The 25,127-nt window shown below is 41.3% G+C and overlaps 1 protein-coding gene across 1 annotated transcript in view; it reads left to right on the top strand.

Moving 5' to 3' along the window:
• LOC113578130 (protein kinase C-binding protein NELL1) overlaps positions 1 to 25,127 on the top strand; it is a 163,314-nt gene that overhangs the window by 133,622 nt on the left and 4,565 nt on the right. The window contains exons 15-19 of the mRNA XM_035527909.2: positions 11,747 to 11,842; positions 17,469 to 17,609; positions 20,822 to 21,015; positions 21,202 to 21,378; positions 24,589 to 24,813. Of these exons, the coding sequence (XP_035383802.1) occupies positions 11,747 to 11,842; positions 17,469 to 17,609; positions 20,822 to 21,015; positions 21,202 to 21,378; positions 24,589 to 24,813 (833 nt within the window). The remainder of the gene's footprint in view (positions 1 to 11,746; positions 11,843 to 17,468; positions 17,610 to 20,821; positions 21,016 to 21,201; positions 21,379 to 24,588; positions 24,814 to 25,127) is intronic.

Here is a 25,127-nt window from a genome sequence, read left to right as displayed (position 1 = left end):
TCATGATTGGGTGAAGGCTGTCTGTGCAATGAAATATTCATCTTACTGAGTCAGAGATATACACCCTTTACAAATCAAAGTGTGGTGCTCTGCTCGCTTCATTCCTAGTGCACCGATGGGTTTTGGGGTATGACGTCTCGCACACTATGGGAACTATGCAGAATCAGATAATGATAGGCCACCAAAAAGGACTACTGAAAATAGAATCAGAATAATAGTATTTTTAAAAACTTTATTTAATGTTTTCTGCCTCTTTTATATGGTTTTGTTCACATTACCTCAGGTTGTTGTAATGCCATAATACAGTGAGTTAAATAGTACATTATGTTCAAGATAGAAATTAAAATGCATATAATTGAGGGCAGCATGAAAATAAATAATCTCACAGCTGGTAGTCTTCCATGATCTATTATATATGATAAACAATAAATCAGTTAACATGCCATAGTATTTGCATTAACATCCACAGCAACCAATGTAGTGTTTATTAAATTTGTATTAACATCCATAGCAACCAGTGTAGTTTTATTATATTTGCATTAACATCCATAGCAACCAATGTAGTGTTCATTGTATTTGCATTAACATCCATAGCAACCAATGTAGTGTTCTTTATATTTGCATTAACATCCATAGCAACCAATGTAGTGTTTATTATATTTGCATCAGCAACCGTAGCAACCACAGTAGAATTTATTGGTTTAGAAGTGCAGATGGATCTCGCATCCAGTACTTCCACAGCCCAGCAGCCTGAAAATCAGATGCAATGACAGAAATCTCTGCGATTACATCTATCTATAATGTAAATCTTTGCCTTGAAAAAAAAGTCAGTAGAAATGCTGTACTATGGAAGACCTTAGTCTACTGTAAGGATTGTGGATCTCAGCGACTTATCTTTATCCTTCATTAAACTAAATACCATCAGCTGTGTAATGGGAATATAGTATAATGAGACTGTACAGTTTATGATTAGGTAATCATTAGTGTGTTAACTTACAAATGTGTGAGGGCTTTGTCATAACAAGAGGTACACTTTACGAATGACCTCATTATGAACGTGTTGTATCCCTTATGTGGATATGTAGTATTAGTAGTAATAATAATACCTCATTATGGATGTGTTGTATCCTTATACAGATATGTAGTAGTAATAATAATACCTCATTATGGACATGTTGTTATCCTTATACGGATATGTAGTAGTAGTAATAATAATACCTCATTATGGACATTTTGTATCATACAGATATGTAGTACCAGTAATAATAATACCTCATTATGGATGTGTTGTATCCTTATACAGATATGTAGTGCCAGTAATTATAATACCCCATTATGGACGTGTTGTATCCTTATACGGATATGTAGTACCAGTAATAATAATACCTCATTACGGACATGTTGTATCCTTATACAGATATGTAGTACCAGTAATTATAATACCTCATTATGGACGTGTTGTATCCTTATACGGATATGTAGTACCAGTAATAATAATACCTCATTATGGACATGTTGTATCCTTATACAGATATGTAGTACCAGTAATAATAATACTTCATTATGGACATGTTGTATCCTTATATGGATATGTAGTAGTAATAATAATAATAATCCTCCTCCTCCTTATCATCATGATGAACTTTATTTAAACAACTTTTTATTTTGAGTCCAAAGTGCTTTACATAGAATGGATTAAAAGATTTGGTTGATAAGGAACATTAATGAGATTACTACATTACTACAAATCATGAAGAAAAAAAAACAATTTAATAAAGATCGACCCAATGAGCTATGTCTGGACTAGGTTAAACACACAAATCTTTAATCTCTCATTTAAGACACTTTTAGAGCATGCATACCTAATATTCTCTGGAACACTATTCCAGAATTTAGGTACTAAGTACAAAAACACCTTCCACTGGCTAACTTGCCATTAATGGAGAGTTTGAGTGGACTCTCTTCACTCTGCACAGTGTGAAGCAGTTTCACACCCAGTATACACAACACTTCAAAAGAAACTCAGACACAAGTAGTTTCTTTTAAGATTACTTTGCAATATTAGTAATCAAACTATGGACTAGGAAAGTTCCTCAGAAAGACTGAGATATAACTACATCCTGCTGTCACTGCACTGGCCAGTGCAGAGTGAACGACTAGGGACTGGAGAATGCTCTACCCATTTACATTAACTTATATACTTATAGATCTATCAAATAAGGTCTAAGCTAAATATATAACTGGCCCAAAGTGAACAGTACATTCCCCTGATATGCAGTCTTTCCTTATTAAGTCTCTTTGCCTTAAGTGATTGTCTTTATTACACTGGTTACAGCAAAGCTTGTTCTTTGGCTTATGTCTTTGATTTGAGTCTTTAGTGCCTAAAAGTAGTGCTCATCTGACTGGTTTCAAGTCTTGAAGAGATATACTTTTGCAGCACTGAAACTTTTGGTGTTGGATATGGACTTGGGACGGCTCCGTTAAAGCACAGAAGACATGCCTCATGGCGTTGATGCCGTGTGTGAGTGACAGCTGCTGGAGTGTGAGGCAGTAGGACCGTTCTGTGCCCATCCTGCGTCTGTCCACAAAACCATTAACCAGAACGACTCATCTTGTAGAACATTGACTACCCCCACTGCCAGCCCCTTCTCACAGACACACACACACCCACATTCACACCAAGAGCAAAAGAGAGGAGGAGAAGAGGAGAGCACGTGCATTAGTGTCTGTGTCTGAGAGACAAGTGTGGGTTGTGTGAGATGCGATTTGGTGGGGGAGCTCAAGTGACAGACTTTCCTGCTTCTGTTCTCTGGGGTCTGAAGGGAGAGTACATGAGAATTGCACAAATTGTCATGCTCAAGTTCAATTCATAGATAAATGGGCCAATTTTCTCTTCTTGAGCTGTCATATTTGTGTGATAATGACATCATGTCACTCTTTTGTCCAGATACTACAGTATAATTTCCCTCTGGGAAATTATACATTGTCAGCATAGCACAGGCATACTGTCCTAGAGAAAGTTTTACCACACAAATCTTGGCTAAAATGAGCTTGACACACTGTTTAGCTTGGTGTACTTCACAGAAAGCTGTGTATATGACTGACATTTGCTTTTATGTCAAATAGAATGCTGGAGTTGTAAAGTAATTATTGAAGTTTCAGAAACCCAAGAACGTGCTATTATGACCACTTGGTTCTCAGCAGACTGTAAATGGCCCCATGTGGATGTATTGTATGGGCAAATGGCTCCTTTCCGAGGGAACTAATATTCACTCTGACGTGGTCACTGAGTTGAAATGCTGATGAACTCCTGCTGTTGCATGATGAGCTGCCAGGTGTAGTCTATCTGTCACCTCCCTGCACTTTCAAAGGTCAATGAGTGTGTGTGTGTGTGTGTGTGTGTGTGTGTGTGTGTGTGTGTGTGTGTGTGTGTGTGTGTGTGTGAGTGCATGTCTGTGTGTCTGACCCACCTGAAGTGCACTTTTAAACGGACTTTTAAACGTGTGTTTGTGTGTGTGTGTTTTCTTGGTGGTGGCTTCAGATTGAAATCTCTTCATCCAGTGTTTCAGTCCAGAATCTCTTTTCATGTCGTTGCTTTGCCGAACAGACTAAATATCTGATTACACATATACATTAAAGATACATCTCAAAAGCTGTTGTATTTCTTTCTTATTAACTCTTTATTAAAGACACTATTTTACTGAGACAGATTATAAAACGGTTTAGTTTTTCTGCAAAGGGAGTTTTGACATCATTTTCCTCCTGCCGGCCCCTCATGTTTTAATGTCTGCATCCAGAAACCCACAACCCACTAAGACCTCTTGTATAAAATGGAGTCAGTGTTTGTTCCAGATTTTACTCATGCAATCTTGTGTAATCTAAAGAACACAGGACAACATAAAGCTCCAAAGTCATCTACAAAATACATGCAGGACACTCCATGTCCATCAGTGCTGGCTGAACTGCCACAGTGCGTTTCCTCCTACCTCACAGAAATACAGATGAACATGAGAGCGATCAGAATGCTGCAGCTTGTGGGCCATAAGTAGAAAAGTGAAAAACTATGTAAGAGAGTTTCCTGTATCTGAGCAGGCTCTCCCTCCTACACCGAGCAGGCATTCTCCAACCCATCTTAAAGAGTCTTTTCAACACATGAACCACATGAAAAATTTTGGATGTGGTATTTGGTTGGAATTATTTTTATGTGGTATTGTATGTAAATGTATTTTTGGGGGGGGCTAAAAAGGAGGACCACCATACCATTTTTTAGAATTGTAGGTTGAACACTTCACATACCACACACACACTAACATGTACACACTCACACGTGTGCATACACAGATGTGCATTATTTACTTGTGGTGGCTGAACAGGGGGATTGAAAGGTAAATAATAAATTACTTAAGTCAGTGTTTTAATGATATTTACCTGACACATTTATCCAAAGCAACTTACAATTATGACTGACTACAACTTGAGGGTTAAGGGCCTTGCTCCAGGGGCCAACGGTGGGGCTTCAATCAGCAACCTTCCAATTATAAATCAGATAACTTAACCGCTGAGCTACCACTGCACACTGAAATAATAGTGTTGCATGTTACCAAATTATCTTATACGTGGTCTTTTTTAAACTGAAATGTTTGCAGGCATGAAAAAGCTTGATAGCCATTATTTAAATGACCCTTTGATGTGTAGCCATTACAACCAATGAGTGCATTTATGCTAATCCATTCATTGCCGTGCATGGTTGTCCTTTAATGGTTTTATTTTTTTTATTGTTTATATATATATATATATATATATATATATATATATATATATATATATATATATATATATATATATATATAGACATAGTGTGATGTGTCACATTATGAGATGGTATGATTGCATTGGCACCACTGACTAGACACCAGGGAGTGCTAGGCAGGGGCGTGGCACCAACCTTTGGACCATGGGCACAATAGTTTGACGACCCCTACTCCCAACAAGATAAAGAAACAGGAAAAAAAAATATTAAGCAAATTGATAATGTATTTCTTTGAGGTTGGTTGGTATGCATTTAAGGGTTAAACATCAGAAAATGAAGATCTGCCTGCTTTTCTCTTTCAGTGATTATAGATGTTTCTGAAATGAACAGTGTGTGTTTTATAAGTTCATTGTTGGGCTTTCTAACTTCATTTGCTTATGACAGCAGAAACACTATTACATTAACTAATTATTATTGGCTGCACTGAAGGAAATTCTCACGCTTCTCTATCCACTTAAATGTTCTCTTTATAATTGACTACAATTGTACATAATCATTGGCTAATCTTACATACCTAATCTTAGATAAGCACAACATATTTAGTGTTTGGCACAGACATATCTGACAACACTGCCAGTTTTCATAGGAGTCTCCCTATTTTTAACTCTTTCTTTCGCTGTGTTCCTCCAGTTAATCCCATTAATCATAGTGTTGCAAATCAAATGCATGTTCAGTTTCTGTGTGGAATATGTGTCATGCTACCTGGCAACACACTAAAAGATGTGGGGGGAATTGAGCTGCCTAATTTCAAGAGGAACAAGACCTTTTCAGAAATGGCACTCTGTACTACAGAGATAAAAAAATAAAGAAATTGAAGTTGATTTAACAGCAGAACAATACCTCGTCTGATTACAAACCCAACGTCTTCAGCATGTTTGCCTAAAAACTATCAATCCATATACCAGAGCAACTTATGTTTCAACCTCTAACACAATGGGTAAGAAATGTTGGACTTGAAGTGTTGGATTTCATCTGACAAGAGCTCACACATACATGCACATGATATATTACATATTTATCTCTTCCCACAAATAACCCAGATGTCCTTGACCATTGTTCTTGCAGGAGACCCCACATACTTGCATCAATTTATTACAACATATATACTTATTGTTTGTAATTCCTTTACTTAAACATCTTTTTATTTTAAAGTCTAATGTTTTAATTAATTTTAGTATCACTGAAAAGAAGTATTATATTAGAAACATTCTTCTACATTATGCTTTGCATAAACTCATATTGCAGTTAAATCAATGTTTAACTCCTTTTAATACTTCCAAGCCTGATTTTACAGAGTGAGGCCCCACTTATATTTGTGCATTCTTCCCCAGACAACCCCAGCCTTCAGTATTAGTTTTCCCCCCTCCAGCAGTTCAGCTTGAGCAGTGTGTGACAAGAGCCTGTTTTACATGTTACTTCTGCTTTTCCAATGTGGGTCAAATGCAGGTCAGTCATGTCCTATTCGTGATGTGCAAAGGCAGTTAAAAGGAAGGCCTCTTACGAAATCTGGTCAACAGTGATTTTGGTTCCTGCAAACAATATGTGTTTATCTGTATTTGCATGGTAAATCTGATCATGTTTCTCAATTTTCTCAATCTCTCGTAGTGTTTTTGTTCCAGTATAATTTTATGTCATCATTTATAGTTTGGAAAAGCAGTAACAAAGAAAGTGAATCTGCCCTTTCTTGGTGGACCACAGCTGGACACTGAGGAGGGATGTTCCTGAGGGCAAATATAGGCAAACCTCATATACATTTCAGAAGAACGTTTGTACACATTTTATGTGTAATAACAGCCTTACTTGTGAATAAATAATATATCATTCATGTAAAATTTACACACTTAAAAACCATATGTGATTGAAATATTCTGAAAACAGATTCCATTATAAAACATACTGTAAGGTCCACCTATTTTAATTTTGGAAGCAAGAAAAAGTTCAGATTTAGTTGCTCAGTAATATTAATCAAATGCTTTCACCAAGTTAGAGGCAGAGGTGAGCATTCGCAATGACAACGCCTGCCATGCCTTGCTCGTCATCATGCTACACATACCCATCCCCTCCGCTTGCCCCTGGAAATTGACGAAATGGCTTTTAAGAAGAAGAAATGCGGTTCCAAATTTTGCGGAATGGGAAGGTGTGATACCTTACCATTTTAACAGCTGGCCACATCAGCAAGCCATGCGTTTTGTAAGCTATGTAAGGCTGATTTTAATGTAGAGCATGGTGGGGAAAAACGAAACATGCTAGCTAGCTGCCTAACATTGGCAGTTCATTTGTGGTTTTTTTGTCACGTAATTAGTAACAGTCCACATCAGTTGTTATTCTGTGAGTGTTTGCCTTTATTATGGACTTCCCTCAGGAGTCAGAACAAACATGCAATTGTGATGCTACTTAACTGTTCAGCTCCTGAGCATGCGCGCGCACGCACACACACACACACACACACACACACACACACTCTCATCTCTTTGCAGTTGATGTAAATTTGAGATGTTGACTTTTGAACACTTTTATACATGTTGTATTTTACCATGAGCTATAAATGTACGACTAATTTGTGACTAATTTGTTTTATTTTCATGTCCTTTTTTATTCTATTAATCTGTGGTATAGGGTTATATGGGGGCAGGGCCATTGGGGGTAGGCCAGTAGCCATCGAAAATCTCCCTCTTTTTCAGAGCCTGATGTTGGCAGGCATGGGCACACTTCAGGTTCACCTGCTTTCTGAAAAGAACTTGGTCAAAAGTGTCTGCCCTCATTTTTCTTTTTTTTCTGTCCATATCTCTCCCTTTACTCTTCTCTTGTTTCTAAAATGATAATTTTGGTTTCATCTTAAACCAGGCCTGAATTGCTAACTGCTCTCTAGGCAACGCACAGAAATTACACAATAGATCTGCATGCAGAAGAATCAAACCAATTTTTCATCTGAAGCGGGGGGGGGGGGGGGATTAAAGGAAGCAATATGCAGATAAACACAACTTATCTTGGAAGACACCATCTGGTATTATTTGTCTCTGTAACAAAAGTATTAAAATTATAAACCAAAATCAGTTTATTTCTGAGGCTATTGATGCAAGGAAGGCCCTGGGCAGTCATGTCCGCTATTACCCGCTGTTTGACACCCGTGGTAATGGGTCTCCATCGGGGATGCTTCATTTTCTGTTCATTTTAATTCTCAGTCTCGGTAGCTCCTAAACGAGAGTCATAAGGATGTTGCTCATAATAGCGACTCAACCAAAAGATTTCTTCCTTGTTATCGTACCTTTTAAGGGGCAAGCAGGTTCCGAACTCCTACTGTGCTCTCACAGAGTCTGCTACATACAGTCTTTCAGTGTAATGGATTAACTGAACCTTCTAGCCCCTCAAATGTGACTTTCTGCTTTCTTATCTACAATGATTTATGTAGTTTTCTTAACTAAATGCCTTGAGCCTAATCTATGCAGGCCTTTTTAGTCAGGTGCAGAGGTTATTGCAGTCACAGAATCAGAAATGAAAATGTGCATGAATTCTGACATATAAGACCCACGGAAACTCTGCCTACTTCAAGTAAATGCTGGAAAACAGCCTTGATTGATGTGCTTTGATAGACAAAAGGGGGGATTTACTGTACTCTGTAAATCTGATTGGTTTCCGTGCAAAGATGTGAAAACCAGTCACCTTCTGCTCTACCACATTTCATTTTGAGGATGATTTTATGTCCAGATGTCATTATAGAGCTGTCTGAAAAGGCTAGAATCACTAGGAGCTCAGCTTAGGCTTGCAGGCTGCTGTAGCCAGAGTCGTGACTGTTTTCAACCATCAAAGGTTCAGGAGTGAAGTTCAGACCCACAGGGTTGGCTTCAGAGCATCAGGGAGTACATCACTGAGCTTAGGAACTGTATAGTGGCTAGACTTTGCCCATTCCTCTTTAACTTATGATAGATGCAATCTGGTTAAAACTTGTAGTCAGGGGTCCTTTGTACTGCCCTGCATTTTTCATGAAATTTCTGCGGAAAGTTGTAGTGAACATTTGTTTTACTGTAGCTGACGTGCTCTATCTTGTACCTTATCAACAAAAGTCATTAATATTAAAGTGGTTTTCAGTTCATCCCAGTTTGATTTGTGTAAAAAAGGCACCCTGCAAGTTTGGAGCATTGATTTTTATTTATTTATTTTTTTCCTCAGGACTGCGGTGAAGTCTCCCGCACAGAGACCGTTAGACTGCCAGTAATAAAGCAGTAATTATATAAGCAGCTAAATTGAGTCAATATAACTGTAATTAATATCAATATGTGCAGTTTATTAGTATAGAAGCAATCACGCTCCTAATTAGGGCCTCATAGAAGTGTTCAAAGAGGGGACCCAGACAAATTAATGGCACTAATAGCTTTTGGCTTTGCACTGTGAATTTAAAGCATTAGCAGGCAGTGTGCTGTGAGCATTTGTGATGTTTTTAGATCACTGCGGTAAGGTTAGAATTGCCCTTGCTAATACTGAATCAGGGACTAGCTAGTCACGGGGATCCAAGACTATTGCATCTCCAGCTTTGCGGGCTGACCATAAATTTTCCCCAACTCAGGTAAATCTCTCAAGCCATTCCATTGCAAGAGATTTTAAGTGTTGTAGGAGTCGCACTAGTCACTCTAAGGAACACATTCATTATTTTTTGGTTTTCTGTTGCATTGGCTTTGCCTCCTTTATTTGCCTCTGCTTATATTAGTTATTAGGACCTCAGCTTGCCTATTGTTTGGGGCTGTCACCCACTATACTGTGTTATGTGATTTAAATAGTTTCAGTCATTGCAATTTGTTACAGTCCAGCAGGAATGCTGCAGCATTCACACCCACTGTTACATCACCTTGTATTGGTTTTGTGCTGCTCTGTTCTACCCTGTGAATTGTTCTTACCAGGAGTTGTATCACTAGACTCTGCTCTCATATCTGTATTTTTTCGAAGATGGAACCAGTCAGGTTGGCCCCAAGGCCTTTAACTGTGGATCACAGCTTAAGAGCTGAGCTACACTCCTGTCCCTCAGTGCGGACTTTCTCTTGACATCTTTGTTATTTTTTCCTTATTCCTCCCACTCCTCCCATTTGCTATTTTATCCTGTCCCCTCGCTGTATGAAAGCACAGTGAGTGTTGTATATCTGACCAACTGATTTCTCTCCATCTTGAAATTTCAGTAGAAGAAGAGCAGCAATCACTGCAATCAGCCTGTACTGAGAGACCCACACAAAAGCCCCGAATACTAATAGTGGTGGTTTCCTCCGCATTAGCCCTTTGTAATTCTATATAAAAAGTCAGTGGTAATTTACACTTTTACAGCGAAATTTAGTCACTTGCAATTCATTCGTCACTTAAATCAGATTCTTTAAGAGTACTTAATCCTGCTATGTATCTCACAGCAGTAGGCAAGGCGAGTTTATCTATATAGCGCCCTTCAAACACTCAGTCATTCAGAGTGCTTTAGTCTGTGGGCCTGCACACACTTCTTGCAAAAACAGTAAGGAATGATGCTGCATGCTTTCAAACCTTTATTGTTTGTTTGAGAGTGCTAACCCTTTGCCATCAAACAGTGAAATGGTTATTTCACACACGTATACAATTATCCATACACACTCCATCTGTTCATTGAACAAAGAGCCTGTGCCACCATGCCAGAGGGCACTGATATACATTTGCATTTACATTTTCAGCATTTAGCAGATGCTCTTATCCAGAGCTACTTAAAAAAGTGATTGGTTGGTACTGTAGCCAGTACAGTAGGTTAGAGTTCAAGATACAATTGAACTAGTATACTGCTGAAATACAGGAGTACATTCTGATACCTAGAAGAAGTGCAAAATAAGCATAAGCTGTTTATCAGACAATGAAAACAGCAATAACAAACAATAGGTACTAGAGCTTCAATTACTCAAAATAGGTGCAGGATCAATGGTCATTTAAAAATTGCACAAATGGATAAGTCTTCAGTCTGCATTTGAAGATTGCAAGGAACTCTGCTGTCCAGACTGCCAGTGGAAGTTCATTCCACCATCTGGGAGCCAGGACAGAAGAGTCTCGATGCATGTCTGTATCAGAGTTTGAGCTGCAGTGCATGCACAGTGATGTGAGGGCAGGTGTGCTGGTTTCCCAACAGCTTTGCATCATTTCATGACTCTAAATAATGATCATCAGTATTTGATGGAGAGTGTTTTTAAGATAATCATTCTATCATGTAATGATAAATGTTATGGTGCTGGGGGCTTTGGACACTTTTGTATGGCCAGACCTTTTCAGAATCCTATAGCTCCCAGCCAGAGTTAATTCCCACACATATACTGGACTGCAGCCATTTTTCTAAACTCCTTGCACTCGCACAAACAAAAACATCTCTCCAGAACATGGGGAAAAAATGTAACGTTAAGAATACAAATACATACTTGTAGTTTGGAATAAATGAATGAAATGAATTAAATTGTTGCAACACAGTCACAATATACTGTGATATCACGTGGGAGAGGACAGTCTCAACAGTACTGCAGTAGTCTGTCTATGCACACACACACACACCCTCTTCTGCTCTGTTTTCAATATGGCTGCAACCTATGGATACAATAACTGCATTTCCTCCAGTACACTGTTTAAAATCCTGAAAAGAAATATTTTTGCATATAGATAAAAGTCATTAGTTGTCAAAGAAGGTTCTGACTATGTCATTGGAAATAGCATGCACTTTTGACATTCACTGCTTTTTTAGGTTGTGAGCGCATTCAGTTAATTAAAAAAAAAGACAATGCAGATTTATGATATTAATATCTCAAGGTGAACAGTATGTATGTCAACAGGTCTTTCAGTAATAACTCATGATAAGCTTTATTTTTATAATACAGTTTCATGCATTAAAAAGCTCATAAGGCTTTAGTGCTTGGCCTTGTTCAAATAGACTTGCTGAGTTTTGATTTCCTTTTGCAGCATTCTGCGAGGAAGGCTGTCGCAGTGGAGGAACGTGCGTCTCACCCAACACCTGTGTCTGTCCATCAGGCTTCACGGGACGACTGTGTGAGACAGGTAAGCCGTGGAAATCAGCCTCAGGCTTGTTTGGTCTTCACGTTGTCCGTTCACATTTAAGCCTATCTAATACTTGCTGATACCACCTACCTACCATAATATACAGTATGTCCACCTGAGATTTGTCTCGGTACTCTATGGCTTTTGCAAGGCCACAGACTTGTGCCTCACGCCTTTAACACTGTGTATCCTCTGGTTCTCGTCGCCCATTACCTCATATCTGTTTCCCTCAGAGTGGACTGTTGCTTTTTCGTTAACTCCTATGTCTCTACATCTATGCTGTTTCTCCAGCTAACACATCTCCTTGTCACTCATGAGATCTGTCTCTTTTCTATCTGCTCCCACCTGCTTTCGTCTTTCCACTGGACTGTCCAAACCCATCTGTGCATTATCTTTGTCTCCAGCCAAACCCACCCGATGTCATCTTAATTTCCGCCTCTCAGTCTCATCTACCTAAACTGAGTGGAGCCATTACTCCTGCCGTCTGTCACACACCCCCGTGACGCCTACATTGCGCTTGCTTATGTAGTGTTCTGGAGTTTTCACGTCTCCTTTGCAATTTCTCCTCACTGACCGCCAGTTCTGCCATCTGCAGCAGAAACTCCTCTGCCTAATCATGGTGCAAGCGTAAGATTGCACAGCTTTTTTGATCGTTCCTGAGTTCAAATTGCCATCTTGCCGACAGACTGGTGTTATTAAATCCACTCCTGGGGTTTGCTGTGACTAATACCTTCCACTCTGTGCAGATGTGCAGTCCTGGAGGTTAGCATTTGTTCAGCTGACCACAGATCTATCCAAACAGTATACACTAAGAGGCTGGAGCTAAGCTCTGTGAGTCTTCATCTGTTGTCATGGTTTCCAAGCACACTAAAGGTCAGCAGTAATAGTGCCTATGATGAAAAGGTTAAAAAAGATACTCACACTTTGTTGGGGGACTTTAAGAAGGTTAAGTACAGACAATGCTGTACTTTGACAGTAGCTCTGTCAAAGGATTTTACCTGATCACAGAAAAGGATTTCTCTACATGGTTGAGCTGAAGAACCTGACCGGCTGTAGGCTAGAGCATAATATGAATGCTGCTGTAATAGCTTAATGTGGTATTTTTTATGGAGCACCTTGTGATATGTTACTCTGCTGTGTATGGTAGAAATTCTATGTTGTGTACAAATTCCTGCCATTTATAGAATATGCCTCATTTTCTATAAACATAGTTTTTCTGGTTACCCCAGCCCACCTACTATTAATCTTTACCATAATTCAACATAATGACACAGCTGACATGTCACGGCACCTTCATAGGGAGGATTGTACATGCTTGATTACTTCCTAGTATGGGGGTGAGGGAGCAGACATGGTCTGAGGCAAGAAAGAGCTGCTTCAATTTCTTAAAAAAAAAAAAAAGCTTCCTTGTACATTGCAAATGAAAAACGTCATCTCAATAATGAGTTTCCTCCCCGCATTCCGACAGTAGCCGGCGGTGTTTTTGCAGACACATGAAGGCTCTGCTGTTGTAGGCTCCATGCAGACCTCCATCTGTCTCTCCTCCTCTGGAGGGAAAGGAGCAAACCTCCCAGTGCTTTATGAAGTGCCCGAGGTCTAGCTGCAGCTCCATGGCTTGACCTGCTGCTCTGGTCAGGAACCTCGTTGTCTGTTGATGTGAAAAGAGGTTAAATGCAACCAAATACAAATTATGCCTGGAGGGAAAGTGTTCTATAAGTCAGACCCCCAGGCAGGTATGGTAGCGGGCAGGTCAGTGACAACAGTGGGTATCCTCACTTGGTATAGGCTTTAGTTAAGTGAGATAAAGCAAAGAGCTGTCATGATATTTCAGGGCTCAAAATGATTATGTGCTGAATAGTGAATGGGAAATATATTTCAGTATTTGGGGATTGTCCACGAGATTCTCAATATTGCCTTAGGAAGTAACAAGTCACTTTTTGAACTAGATTCAGAAACATATTGGTCCATATAGAAGGTCAGAGCTGAATCAGATTGGTCATTTGCTTAAGATGGGGATAATATCTTTGACACTGGACTGTGAAGGACAAGATGCTGTGATCTTCACAGGGACTGCCCCCCTGAAACATATTACTTTTTCACCTCTTTACTTAAAGTAATATCTCTTTAAATCTCCCAACTCATATATCATCATAGCCCCAGTGGAAAAATCCATAAAAATCCATTGGCTTAAGAAGTCAAACTGTAAGGAGGTTATTAGGATTCTATTGTTTTTATGATAGAGGTGTGGCTTATGGCCTTCAGCTCCAGTGATTGAAGTAAACTGTAATGATGACATACAAGCCCAGAGATTCTGTCCTAACTGTAAGAATGGGAAGGTCACCGGTGTATTCATGTGTTCAGGTAGGCAGTTTACCAACATGAGTTGTTTCTAAAAAGCCATTGTTAACAATTCATCCAACTGTCAGTGTACAGCACTAGTGTACAGCACCAAAAATCTAATGCATGTTTCCAAAGCTGTGGAGCCAGTGTGTAAGTGATGTTCCCTCTCCACCTGCTTGATGACCACAGACTGAGAGGACCGCATGTGAATTTGACAGAATATGGCACGTATGGAGACTTGTATTCCAGATGACCCTATTGATGGCCAGGTGTATTAGTACTGTTTGGACTCCATTAGATAAATAACACTCCTTTCAGACAGATATTGATGAAACTGGGTTTGAAGATGCTATCATACATCAGTAGGTTTGTTTTCATTGTGTTGCCACCTTTTTTAATCATTGAGCTTTTATTTAGAGATTAGTAGCTGCTCTCATGAGGATATTAAGATGAGTTACTGAAAAAAGATTTTGGCATTTTGTGTGCCTTAAACAATGGTGTGTGTATGAGAACTTTGACGGCATCTAACAACCGAGAATTTTGATTTTGAGGCAGTGTGGCTGTGTGTGCGAGTGTAAGTGCAGGCGCAAGAGAGGCACACACAGACTGAGACACAGAAAGCCAACTTCAAGAGTTCATGTGGAGAAAAGACTCCAAAGTGTCCTAAGGATGATTATACTCTATGTACATCACTGTGAAATTGAGATAATGTATAGAAAGCTGTGTGCATGTGTGTGGGCGTGCATGTGTGTCAGCGTACATGCGTGTTTCCTGAGATCTGACAAACTCATGAATTGTTATTTGTTGAGTGCAGCAGTGCCAAGGACTCTGTCATTCTAGTTTTATGGGGTAAGCCTTGTCCTATTGCTGCTGATGGATGGCATATACTGTCGGGTGTGTGTGTGTTTGGAGAGGACAGAGGTTAGGATGGGGGTGTGACAGTTCACACAAAGCCACGTATAAAGGATGTTTTCCAACTGTGTTGAAACAAATCTTTCTCTCCATAATCTGTATCAGGATGGTGCTGATGTAATTACATTCCTGTGAAAACGTCACATTATAAGCTTTGGTATACTGTAAATTCTTTCTTGGAAGAATACATATCACATGTAAGTGGTTCATACTGGAAAGAGTGTTGTTGTTTGCTGTTCCCTATTGTAAGACTATACAAGTGTTATAAAAACACTGTCTACCAGATTCTAGCTGTGCCCCCCACCCCACCCCACCCCCTGATGAATATCCAATACCCCTGATCACAGTTGCGGGCCAGGGACTCTACACATTTGAACACTCTCCAGTCTACAACTACAGAGTCAGGCCTCTGAGATGCTCAGTTCAAGTTAATTATATTCTTTGATGGATTTCCAGTAATATAAATTTATCATTTAAATATCAGTGTCAAACAAGCAAATTTATGTTGCCAGGAAGAAAGTGACGACCCAAGATCCTGCATTCCCAGGAAAAACATCGCACTGACGTGGGGTGTATGAGCTAAGGAGAAAATTACATATTTAAATATTTTTTCCCGAGTATGTGTCAAGTAAGGATGCACAGATGGTAAATGGAGCTCCAGAGCAAGCTTTTATTAATATTCGTGTGTGGGTGGTCTGATTAGGCAATAAATGTTAGACTGAGATATGTGTCATGTACTGGAGTTCAGAGTGGCAAGAAGAAAATATCAAAATATGCAGCGTTTCCTTTTATGTTTTCACTCTGCACAGGATTTTTCGTTTCCATTTTATTTAGAATATTGAAAGTAATTATATAGTGTTTTCTCAGTTATAGTTAAGCTATATTGGTAATAATGCAGTTGACTCCCGCCATTACCAAACGTTTAGCAATCAGCGCTATCACTTTACAGTTTAGCATTTACAGATATTATCAAGTTTACACTTATGTACTGCAGTCATTTTAAGCCTAATGTTAAGAAAGCACACTGCTCACTAATAACTGTAGAAAGGTAGGTATGGATTTAGAATGTCTCATTATCCTCATTTCTGCAGTTGACAAAGCTGAACTGTGCATCTGCATAAGGGAGCATTTATCTTTCTCCAGTTGAATTCTGAGTGGAAAGTTTTAAATCCTCCCTTAGTGAAGGTACACACGCCCTTCCACCAATAAGCATCTTTGTATTAGAATAGCACAAAGCTCTCACATCATAAAATCGTTTGCCCTTGCATAGAAAGTCCATGGCACTCACGTCAGAGCGCAAGGTTTGAGTGGCGAGCAGAGGCCTGCCCTCTGACCCTGGGCTTTTTCAGTCTAGAAGCCCTTTAACTGCACCAGTGGCATCGGAGTTGAGATATACTCTGCTTGACTTAGTGGGGAATTAAACAAGGGCCATTCAGGGCCAGGCTCATTTGTAGTAGTGACGCCTTGTCAAAGCCAACGGAGCGCCAGGGTCACTCAGCTCCAAGCAGCACTATAAACAAAGGACGGCCTGAGAGCAGCATGTCCTACAACTTCTATAATAGAGAGGTGCCATTACACCACAGGAAGGGGTAGTGATGGGTGGGGGTGAGTGTGGATGTGGAAGGGTGGGTATGTGCATGCTGTTTGGTGAGTGTATAAGTGAATGAGTGATGTATAATCAGAGAGCAGTGATGTTAGTCTTATGCTGTACTCCAATTGATTATGAAACCCACCGACCTACAGAGGTCACCTCGTTCATTTACAGTGTGCCCATATGACAAGGAAAGGTGCTAGGCAAAATAATGCAGATACGAAGCACTACATTAAAAACATATTTGATATGCATGTTTCTGTTCTCCACTGTAATCCTAATACTAGTAGGCTACTGAAGTAAAACAGATTTTTAAACCAACACTGAAATGTTCAATTCAATAGAACATTTGGGTGAATGCTGTGGTGTTCTTAAAGAGTTGTCCATGTTCCTGTCTAGAAATTACAGGAATGATGCCCCAAAAAGAAAAATACTTCTTTCTTTGTGCTTACATTAGTTGGTTTCATACCGGTAACTCAGTATGTTGCCATTTTGAACATAGTCTGTGTTACTGAAGTTCATTCTAAGGTGGAGCCACTTCACATCCTCTCCCTGCATGTTTATTCACACAGTGGCTTCATTACTTTTTTGCATTCAGTTAAGAATATGCATAGCTGACTTTGCACCTCTGACTGCAGCTGTATTGTACCTGTTTTGAGAACAGAACAAAAAGGGTGAGAATATTTTGTGTTTACATGTGTGTCTGCTTGTGTGTGTGTGTGTGTGTGTGTGTGTGTGTGTGTGTGTGTGTGTGTATGTGTGTGGTTCTCCTGTCTTTCCCAGACATCGATGAGTGTGCCGAGGGTCTCATCCAGTGTCACAACCACTCTCGCTGTGTCAACCTCCCAGGCTGGTACCACTGCCAGTGTCGGAGCGGTTTCCACGACAACGGGTCTTACCTGCTCGACGGGAGCTCCTGTGTGGGTGAGTACTAATTACCATCCCTCCATGTCTGTTTCTCTTTTTGTCCTCTCTCTCCCTCCATCCCTTTCTCTTTTTTCTCTCCTCCTCGCTTTCTTTCTCTCCCCCTCTGTTGTCTCTCTCTTTCTCAGCAGATGCGTTCCAAACTTCAGCTCTCCCCCCAGGTCCCCCCTCTCTTGCGCGCGTGCCCAAACTCACCGCACCCCGGCTTCCCCGGGATCTCGCGAGCGTATGATCAAACAGGCACTTGTGGCCCAAGCGCCCCCCGTGCTCCAGCGGGGCTCGCCCAGGGCCGTAGTGCCTATAGCAGCCAGAGCATGCGCTGTAAAGTGCACATCACAAGGTGTTCAAACTGAAATTAGGTGCTTAGCATGAGGTTGAGTTCAGATTTTAACATCTTTAATTAGGTGATGTGCCATCCATCTGTTACCAGACAGACTTTGACATAAATACTCCACTCTGATGATCCACTACAATATTAATAAGAGAAAGGTTTAGAGAGTGAGTGTGTTCATGTGAGTATTATTAAAAGGCCCTTCATAATGGATGATTCCTGCAGAGAGGGCAGAGGGAAAATGACACCCATGTTGGCTTTCTGCATTCCCTGCACTTTGCAGGAATTTGCCCTGGGGTTTTTTGTTTGTTTGGGTTTTTTTGTTTGTTTCCTTTTATTTCTCTTATTATCCATGAGCTTCCCAGCTCCACGCTAGCAGTCACTTGTGTGGATGGTTCACTGCGTTGTGTGCATTTGAGCATGGCTCCTTAGGAAATAGGATGGCATTTTGTGTTCTCGCCAAACTGGCTTGAATTATGGCTTAAAATGTCTCACTTGCACATGCAGACATTCTCAGAATGTGCCATTTAAGCTGGGCATTGCCTAAATGATCCTGCTTTCTGCAGCTATTGGATAGGTTTGTAAAATACCTCAGGGACTAAACAGCTGATGCGAGCAAGCAGTGCAGTGTTAAGGTTTAAAGCTTGCCACCATTTCTCACGTGCAGAGCAAGGTCTTTGTTTATTTTTTTAACAGGATGTTAAAAAAAAGTAATTCACTTCATTTAGGACTCATTCCCCCACCACGCTGCTAGTCTGTGTGTGTGCGTGTGTGTGTGTGTGTGTGTGTGTGTGTGTGTGTGTGTGTGTGTGTGTGTGTGTGTGTATGTGTGTGTCAAGGAGTCCAATGCTAAAGGAGTCATGTCATTTGTGGTGGGGAAGAAATGCTTCACATGTTTCCTAGAAGAAGCGAGTGATGAAAATGCACAGACACACCTCCCCGTCTCTGTGCACGAAACCCAGCGTCACACCGAAGAGCTGACGTTTCAGCTGAGAATAGGGAAAGTGGCATTTAGGTGTTCAAAGGCAGAAAGACAGGGGGCAGAAACAAAGAGAGCAGAGAGAAGCAGAATGAGGGAATGAGTGAAGAACTTGTGAGGCTGGCAGAGAGAAAGGTAGAGTGGTAGAGCGAAAGCGAGAATAGATGAAAGTGAGTTATACCACAGTAGTATGTGCACGCACTCGTGGCTTTGAGTGTTGAGTAATGGTTCTAGTGTAGGCGGGGCCAGAGGGGACTGCATAGAGGTCAGGGTCCATGAGTCCTGTGGGAAGGACTGCTTATGGAGGCTTGTTGGACCTCTAGCCTGAGGCAAGCTGTGTGTGGCCTCACTTTAATGTCAGTGTCTTCAAAGAGCACTCAATGGTGAGAACCTGGCAGAACCTGGACCAACTCATGAGTTGTTCCTTGTTCAAGCATGGGGTATATGCATGTGTGCATATATCATGGTGGCGTTTCTATTCCAGTGCCTGTTTGGGTGTGTTAATGAACTGGGAGTGCATAAAAATAAGATGGCATGAGCACTGTGGTTTTTGATATGTGACCTTTCCATGTGGCCTGCTTAACTGACCCTTGCAATGAAACGCCGGTTGAAACTTCCAGCACATAACAGCCTGAATGTTGGATAATTACTAACATCTGTCTTCCCAATAAAGTGAGAGATTGCTGTTGCTGTAAATATGTGTGCATAGCATGATGGTACTAGTGTGTGTCACTATATATTTATTAGGCAGTGCGCATGGGTCTGAGTAGAAGTGTTTGTGGGAGAGAGAGGTGTGAGATGACTGTAGCAATGAGAACATAGCTAGCATATACCCAGCCGCTGCTGTGAACACCCATTAATCAGATGTGAGTTAACATATCCTTTCCTCCCTGATGGCACTTTCATTTAGTTTATGCAAATAGCCTGTCACACTTTTACATAAATTGTCGGAAGCGTTCTGTCGTTTTCTCCCAATCGCTCTCAGTCAGGGGGAAGGTTTATACAGAGGCCAATTAGAATTAGGACTCTAGCTTTAGCTGCAAGTCCAGCTGAAAGGGAGAACTCTCCTCCTCCCCCTTTCTCTCTGCTTCTCTCTCTCTTGCTCTCTCTCTCTCTACCCCCTCCCTCTTCTCCTTGCCTGTAAGCTCTTGTGTCCGTTGAGAACAGCAATTAAAAGTTAAGGTGGAATAATACCTTTTCCATGTTTTCTTCATCCTCTGTCATAACAGTCGACATTAATATTTCTGTTAACCTGATGTATTTATTTTCTTACACACTTGCTTGTGTGAACATATACATATACAAAACTCACACACTCTCAGAACAGAATAGACAAGGACAGGGTTTCCATTGATCTTGGGTGAAAGTGAGTTGTCGTGTGCGTGCACATGCATGCACACGAATTACTAAGCATGGTTCATGTAGCATTAAAACACTCTGTCAGAAAGCTTTTTTGATGATTACTGTATAGAATGCACTTCGTATGTGAAACATTGACATTAATGACTATTTTCCTTCTACTAGCCTCAGTAGACTGTGGAGTAAATGGCTGAGTGAGACTGCACAGGACTCTTCACTGCACCATAGTGCTTTCAGTGTCCTGGTCCTATACAGTCTTTGGCTGCAAAGGCGAGAGGCACTTTAGACCACATGGAACCTGGAGATAGACTTGAACTATATGAATAAGCCAGTTCCAAGAGGGAGAAGCTTCCAGGAAGTCACAGGGGAAATTAAACAATTCATTTTATGAAAAGTACATGAAATGAAACCGTATGTAGTTTGAATTACATTGTAGTCTGTGTGGAGTTGTTCCTTGACAACAGTATTTGTGTGTTTTATGTTTGCATTGGGGTGTGTGTTTATGTCTGTGTGTCTGTGTGTGTACGCTTCATTGTGTTGTAGATGTTGATGAATGTGCAAAACAGACCCACACATGCTGGAATGACTCTGCGTGTGTGAACCTTCCTGGGTCCTTTGACTGTGTTTGCATTACGGGCCCAGAATGCAGTGGGGACTGTGTTCAGGGGGGTGGCCTAAAGCACAATGGAGAAGAATGGGGCCTCAGCCAAGACCCCTGCTCTGGATGCACCTGCAAGGTATACACACACACACACACACACACAGCTTTGGGTTCCTTCTTTTCTTCCCTGTCCCACATACGGTTTATTGCTTGATGGATTGACTGACTTACGCATTACTTTTTATTATAATTTTTAGGGGGGTTTCTCTGTTTGTGTGTGTGTACGTGTGTGTATGCATGTGGATGTGTGTGTTTATTATAGGATGGCAGAGTTTTCTGTAGGCGGAGGGTGTGCACATGTGACAACCCTGCCGTGGACTTGTCCTGCTGTCCGGAGTGTGACGCGCGTGAGAGCAGTCAGTGTCTGCATCAGAGTGGCCACACACTTTACCAAAGTGGAGATGCCTGGATCTATAACTGCCAGCAGTGCCGATGCCTGGTAATATCCTGCTTACACCACCCTCTCTGTCTCCCAAACGTAAGCCTACAGCCTGTCAGGGTAGACTGGGAACAGCCAGGCCATGACCAGCTCAAAAGGGTGAGCGTTCATTTCAGTTGGCCTGATGATTTCATCTTGGGCCAGGCGAGTCTTGGGCCAGGACTTGCGCAGACAATTCGATATGCTCTGATGAATAATGGAGGTGGTTCTGCCTCAAACTGTAAAGCAAACTAACTACAAAAACAAGAAGTGTCATTGCTTGGTTTCAGTGTCAGGAAGGACAAACCAGACTCATTCCAGAAGAATGAGCTAGAAACATGCAGTTGTGTCTTTTGGGCTGGTTCAGTGCAGAGGCATAGACATATATTGCAGTTTGCATCTGTCTTTCTCAGGAAGCCACTAATTTACATCAAAGTGAAGCGAGTTAAGGGTCATGCCCCCCAGAAGGTGAAGCTTGTTCTTCTCTGATAGCCATTAAAAATCTAATTTACTACCCTGATTAACTTCATATTTTTCGAGACATCACATAAATACATTTGGAGGTACACTGTATTTTAATTTAAATCATACTTGCCTATTTCCATAATGTGTGTCTGCTTTCCTCTTGCCTTCAGCTTTTACGCCTTCCACTCAGATTATACTTTTACACAAAACATTCACCAGTTTTAACTTTTGCATGACAAACCAGCTGTTGGCAGCTGCAGTGAGTGGAGGTTTTCTCCATCCAAATTAATCCTTCCCATCCTGACCAAAGCTACACTCAGAGGGGATACTGGATTTATCACCAGGATTAAATCTGTGCTCAGTAAACTCAGCAAAATTGTTTAGTAAAATGCTACTGCTAATCCATACAATATTTTTTTTTCCTTTTTCAACATACCACATATGGATTCATTCTCATGTGTGCACGCACGAACGCATGTACACACATAAATATGGATCAGTGTTGTAAGTGTGGATTGGCTCAGTTTGGTGGAATGAGAAACGGCTTCTGATCCAGCACCTGATTAGCCTCTCTGCTGAGGGACATAGAGCGGAACCAAACGAATCTCTGAATAAACTCCACATCTCCGCACTGACAGTACACACGGCCCAGGTCTCTGCTGGGGCTTCTGCATGTGAGCTGTCCTGGGCTTCACTGTGCTGAGTTTTTATTAAAGACCTTTGTGGAATTGTTTAATATTCACAGCATGTAAAGTGGCTAAAGGGTAGGAGGTGCCTGGAGGTTAGACGTCAGAACACTGAACTGACACCTTCAGTTCTCTGCCTGTCATCATCTTCAAACGCCGTGTGGGAGTGACACCAAATCGTCCAATTTTAAGGGCACCTTCGTGATGCTGCAGCCTGCGGGATAAACTTGTACCCAGAGAGTGGAGACCCGCGGAGTTTTGGGATGAAGAAGATCGGGTGGTGTGCCCTTTGGGTTCCTGTCTCTTCTTCTAGCCTTAAAACCCGACGCTGTGCTTCAGTTGTGATATGGCCTGTTACCCAGTGCTCCGCTCCACTGGCAGCCTTGGCCAGGGCATCATGGTGGGCTGGCAGACATGCAATTAATTCCGTAACACATCTTCCATAATGCCCAGCTCAGGTCCCAGTGGGGCTACAACAGCCCCTCTAATTGCCACTACACACAGGCGAGTGGCTGATTCTTATCAGAGGGGAAATGCCTCAAAGCATGGCATGTTGACTTACTGGGTCAAAGACTGTGTCTGTTTATCTCTCCATCATGAAGTGATTTGGCCCTCAGCGTTCATCACATAGAGGAGGCAAACTTCGCTTGATGCTATCTGACCAGCCATCTTTGCCACATCCATCTCTCCCTCGCTTTATCTCCTCTCTCACTCTAGGCACTTCCTGTCTGGCTGATTTCTTCATCCCCACTTTTCCTCGCTCTTCCTCTTGCCTGCTTTCCTGCGTCAGCAGTCGGCGTCACTTCAAACACAAGACTAACCGAAACGTCTTTATAAAATGAGAACATTTTTAAAACATTTATGATGAAATTCCGGAATTGGTGGACTTTCCGGGAGGGGGAGTCATGGGTTTCCTCCTCCTTCATCAGTAAAGGAAAGGTTTGCTGGAGTTAGCCTAGATGCTGCCCAGGGAGCAGATACAGAAGCAGGCAGCAGACCTTGCACTACTCAGAAGTTGGCGTTCAAATGCCTTCATCCTCTTAAATTTGTGGCTGCTGCTCTGTGGGAGAAAATAAAAAATTAAACACCCTCACAACTTAAAATTCTTTAAGAAGTTAACAATGAGTTATACATGTAAACATCCATTATTTTCCACATAATAATTGGAAATTATGTAATTATACACAGGATGTCAAATGACCCACCCAACTCCAAGCTCCAATCACTTAATGAACCTCCCTAAACATAAATCCACATTGCCCTCCCTGGTGACTATACCCTGCCCCATTGATACCATTAATGCATGCTCAGTGCCACTAGTTCCTTATGGACTTTACACTCTACACCAACAGCACACTTTGAATTAAACATCCTATATTTACCCACGGCACTATCCCTCTTTAAACCATAAATTCCATACTGGCCTCCCCATCAACTGAGGCCATACCCAACCCCACCGACAGCATGCATACTCATTGCCTCTGATTCCATCTGGATTTACCAGATTGTCTAGACCTGACATTCTACTCTCCTGCCAAGTCCTCTACATACCTGAGTATGTTAGTTACCAAACATGCATATTTCAGCTTTCTTTCTTTCAAAAGCTAGAATTAAGCTCTGTTATGAGTTATCATAGGTGATGCCATTACAAGACTGGGCATTTCTAAATGTATATTGTCAGTTCCTTTTATTTAACAATATTAGACTTTTCACATGGCAATCAGAAAATGTCAGACAATTTACCCACTTTCATTCTATGTTGTTTTAGTTTTGTTGTCCTCTGGAATAGACCTCATCAGTTTAGCACAATGGATTTCATTCCCCAGTAGTGGACATGCTATGCATTGCACATTTGTGTGTGTTCCCTGCTCCTAATTCAATTCATCAGGGCATTATCAAGGCCTTCATGAGCTGACTCAGGTTTAGAGCAGTGTGTGAGAGAACTGACCAAGGTGGCCTTGATTAAGCTGATCAGAGATAATACATTTCACTCTCACACTGTCTTTCCCTGCCTCCCTCCCTCGCCGTCTGTCTGGGACACTCGATCTGTCTCTCTGTCTCTCCCTCTCTATCTCTGCAGGAGGGCGAGGTTGAATGCTGGCGCCTGGCCTGCCCTGTCTTGCCATGCGAGTACACTGCTGTTTTGGATGGCGAGTGTTGCCCTCGCTGTGTCACTGACCCCTGCCTGGCTGATAATGTGCCCTACGACATCCGGCAGACGTGCCACGACCCGACGGGCATTACCCGCCTAAGTGGAGCTGTCTGGAACGTGCCCACTTCGCCCTGCACTATCTGCAAATGCAAGGTATGGCTCAACCCACACATACTATACCAACACGTGTAGGCTGGGCATAGACCTGGGAATGGACAAAACAACACAAACAAGCCTGTTTGAAAACTGTCGCACTGCTTTGGAATCGGTGGATCTAAATAAGCTTTTGCAAGCTTGAGTTCTCCCACATTTTGCTTTTGCACGTCCCCCATACTCTCTTCAACGACCAGCCTGCCAAACTATTGGATCAAATCTATTGACGTCTGTCAGCAGTTGTGCATGCAGCACACATCTATAAAGATCTACTATCTATAAAGACAATGCTCTACAATCAATACAAGAGAATA

This window comes from Electrophorus electricus, chromosome 3, assembly GCF_041902795.1.
Source record: "Electrophorus electricus isolate QZ-2024a chromosome 3, ASM4190279v1, whole genome shotgun sequence".
Lineage (NCBI taxonomy): Eukaryota > Metazoa > Chordata > Actinopteri > Gymnotiformes > Gymnotidae > Electrophorus > Electrophorus electricus.
Note: the sequence above shows the minus strand (reverse complement) of the source record. Positions and strands in the feature narration are given on the sequence as shown.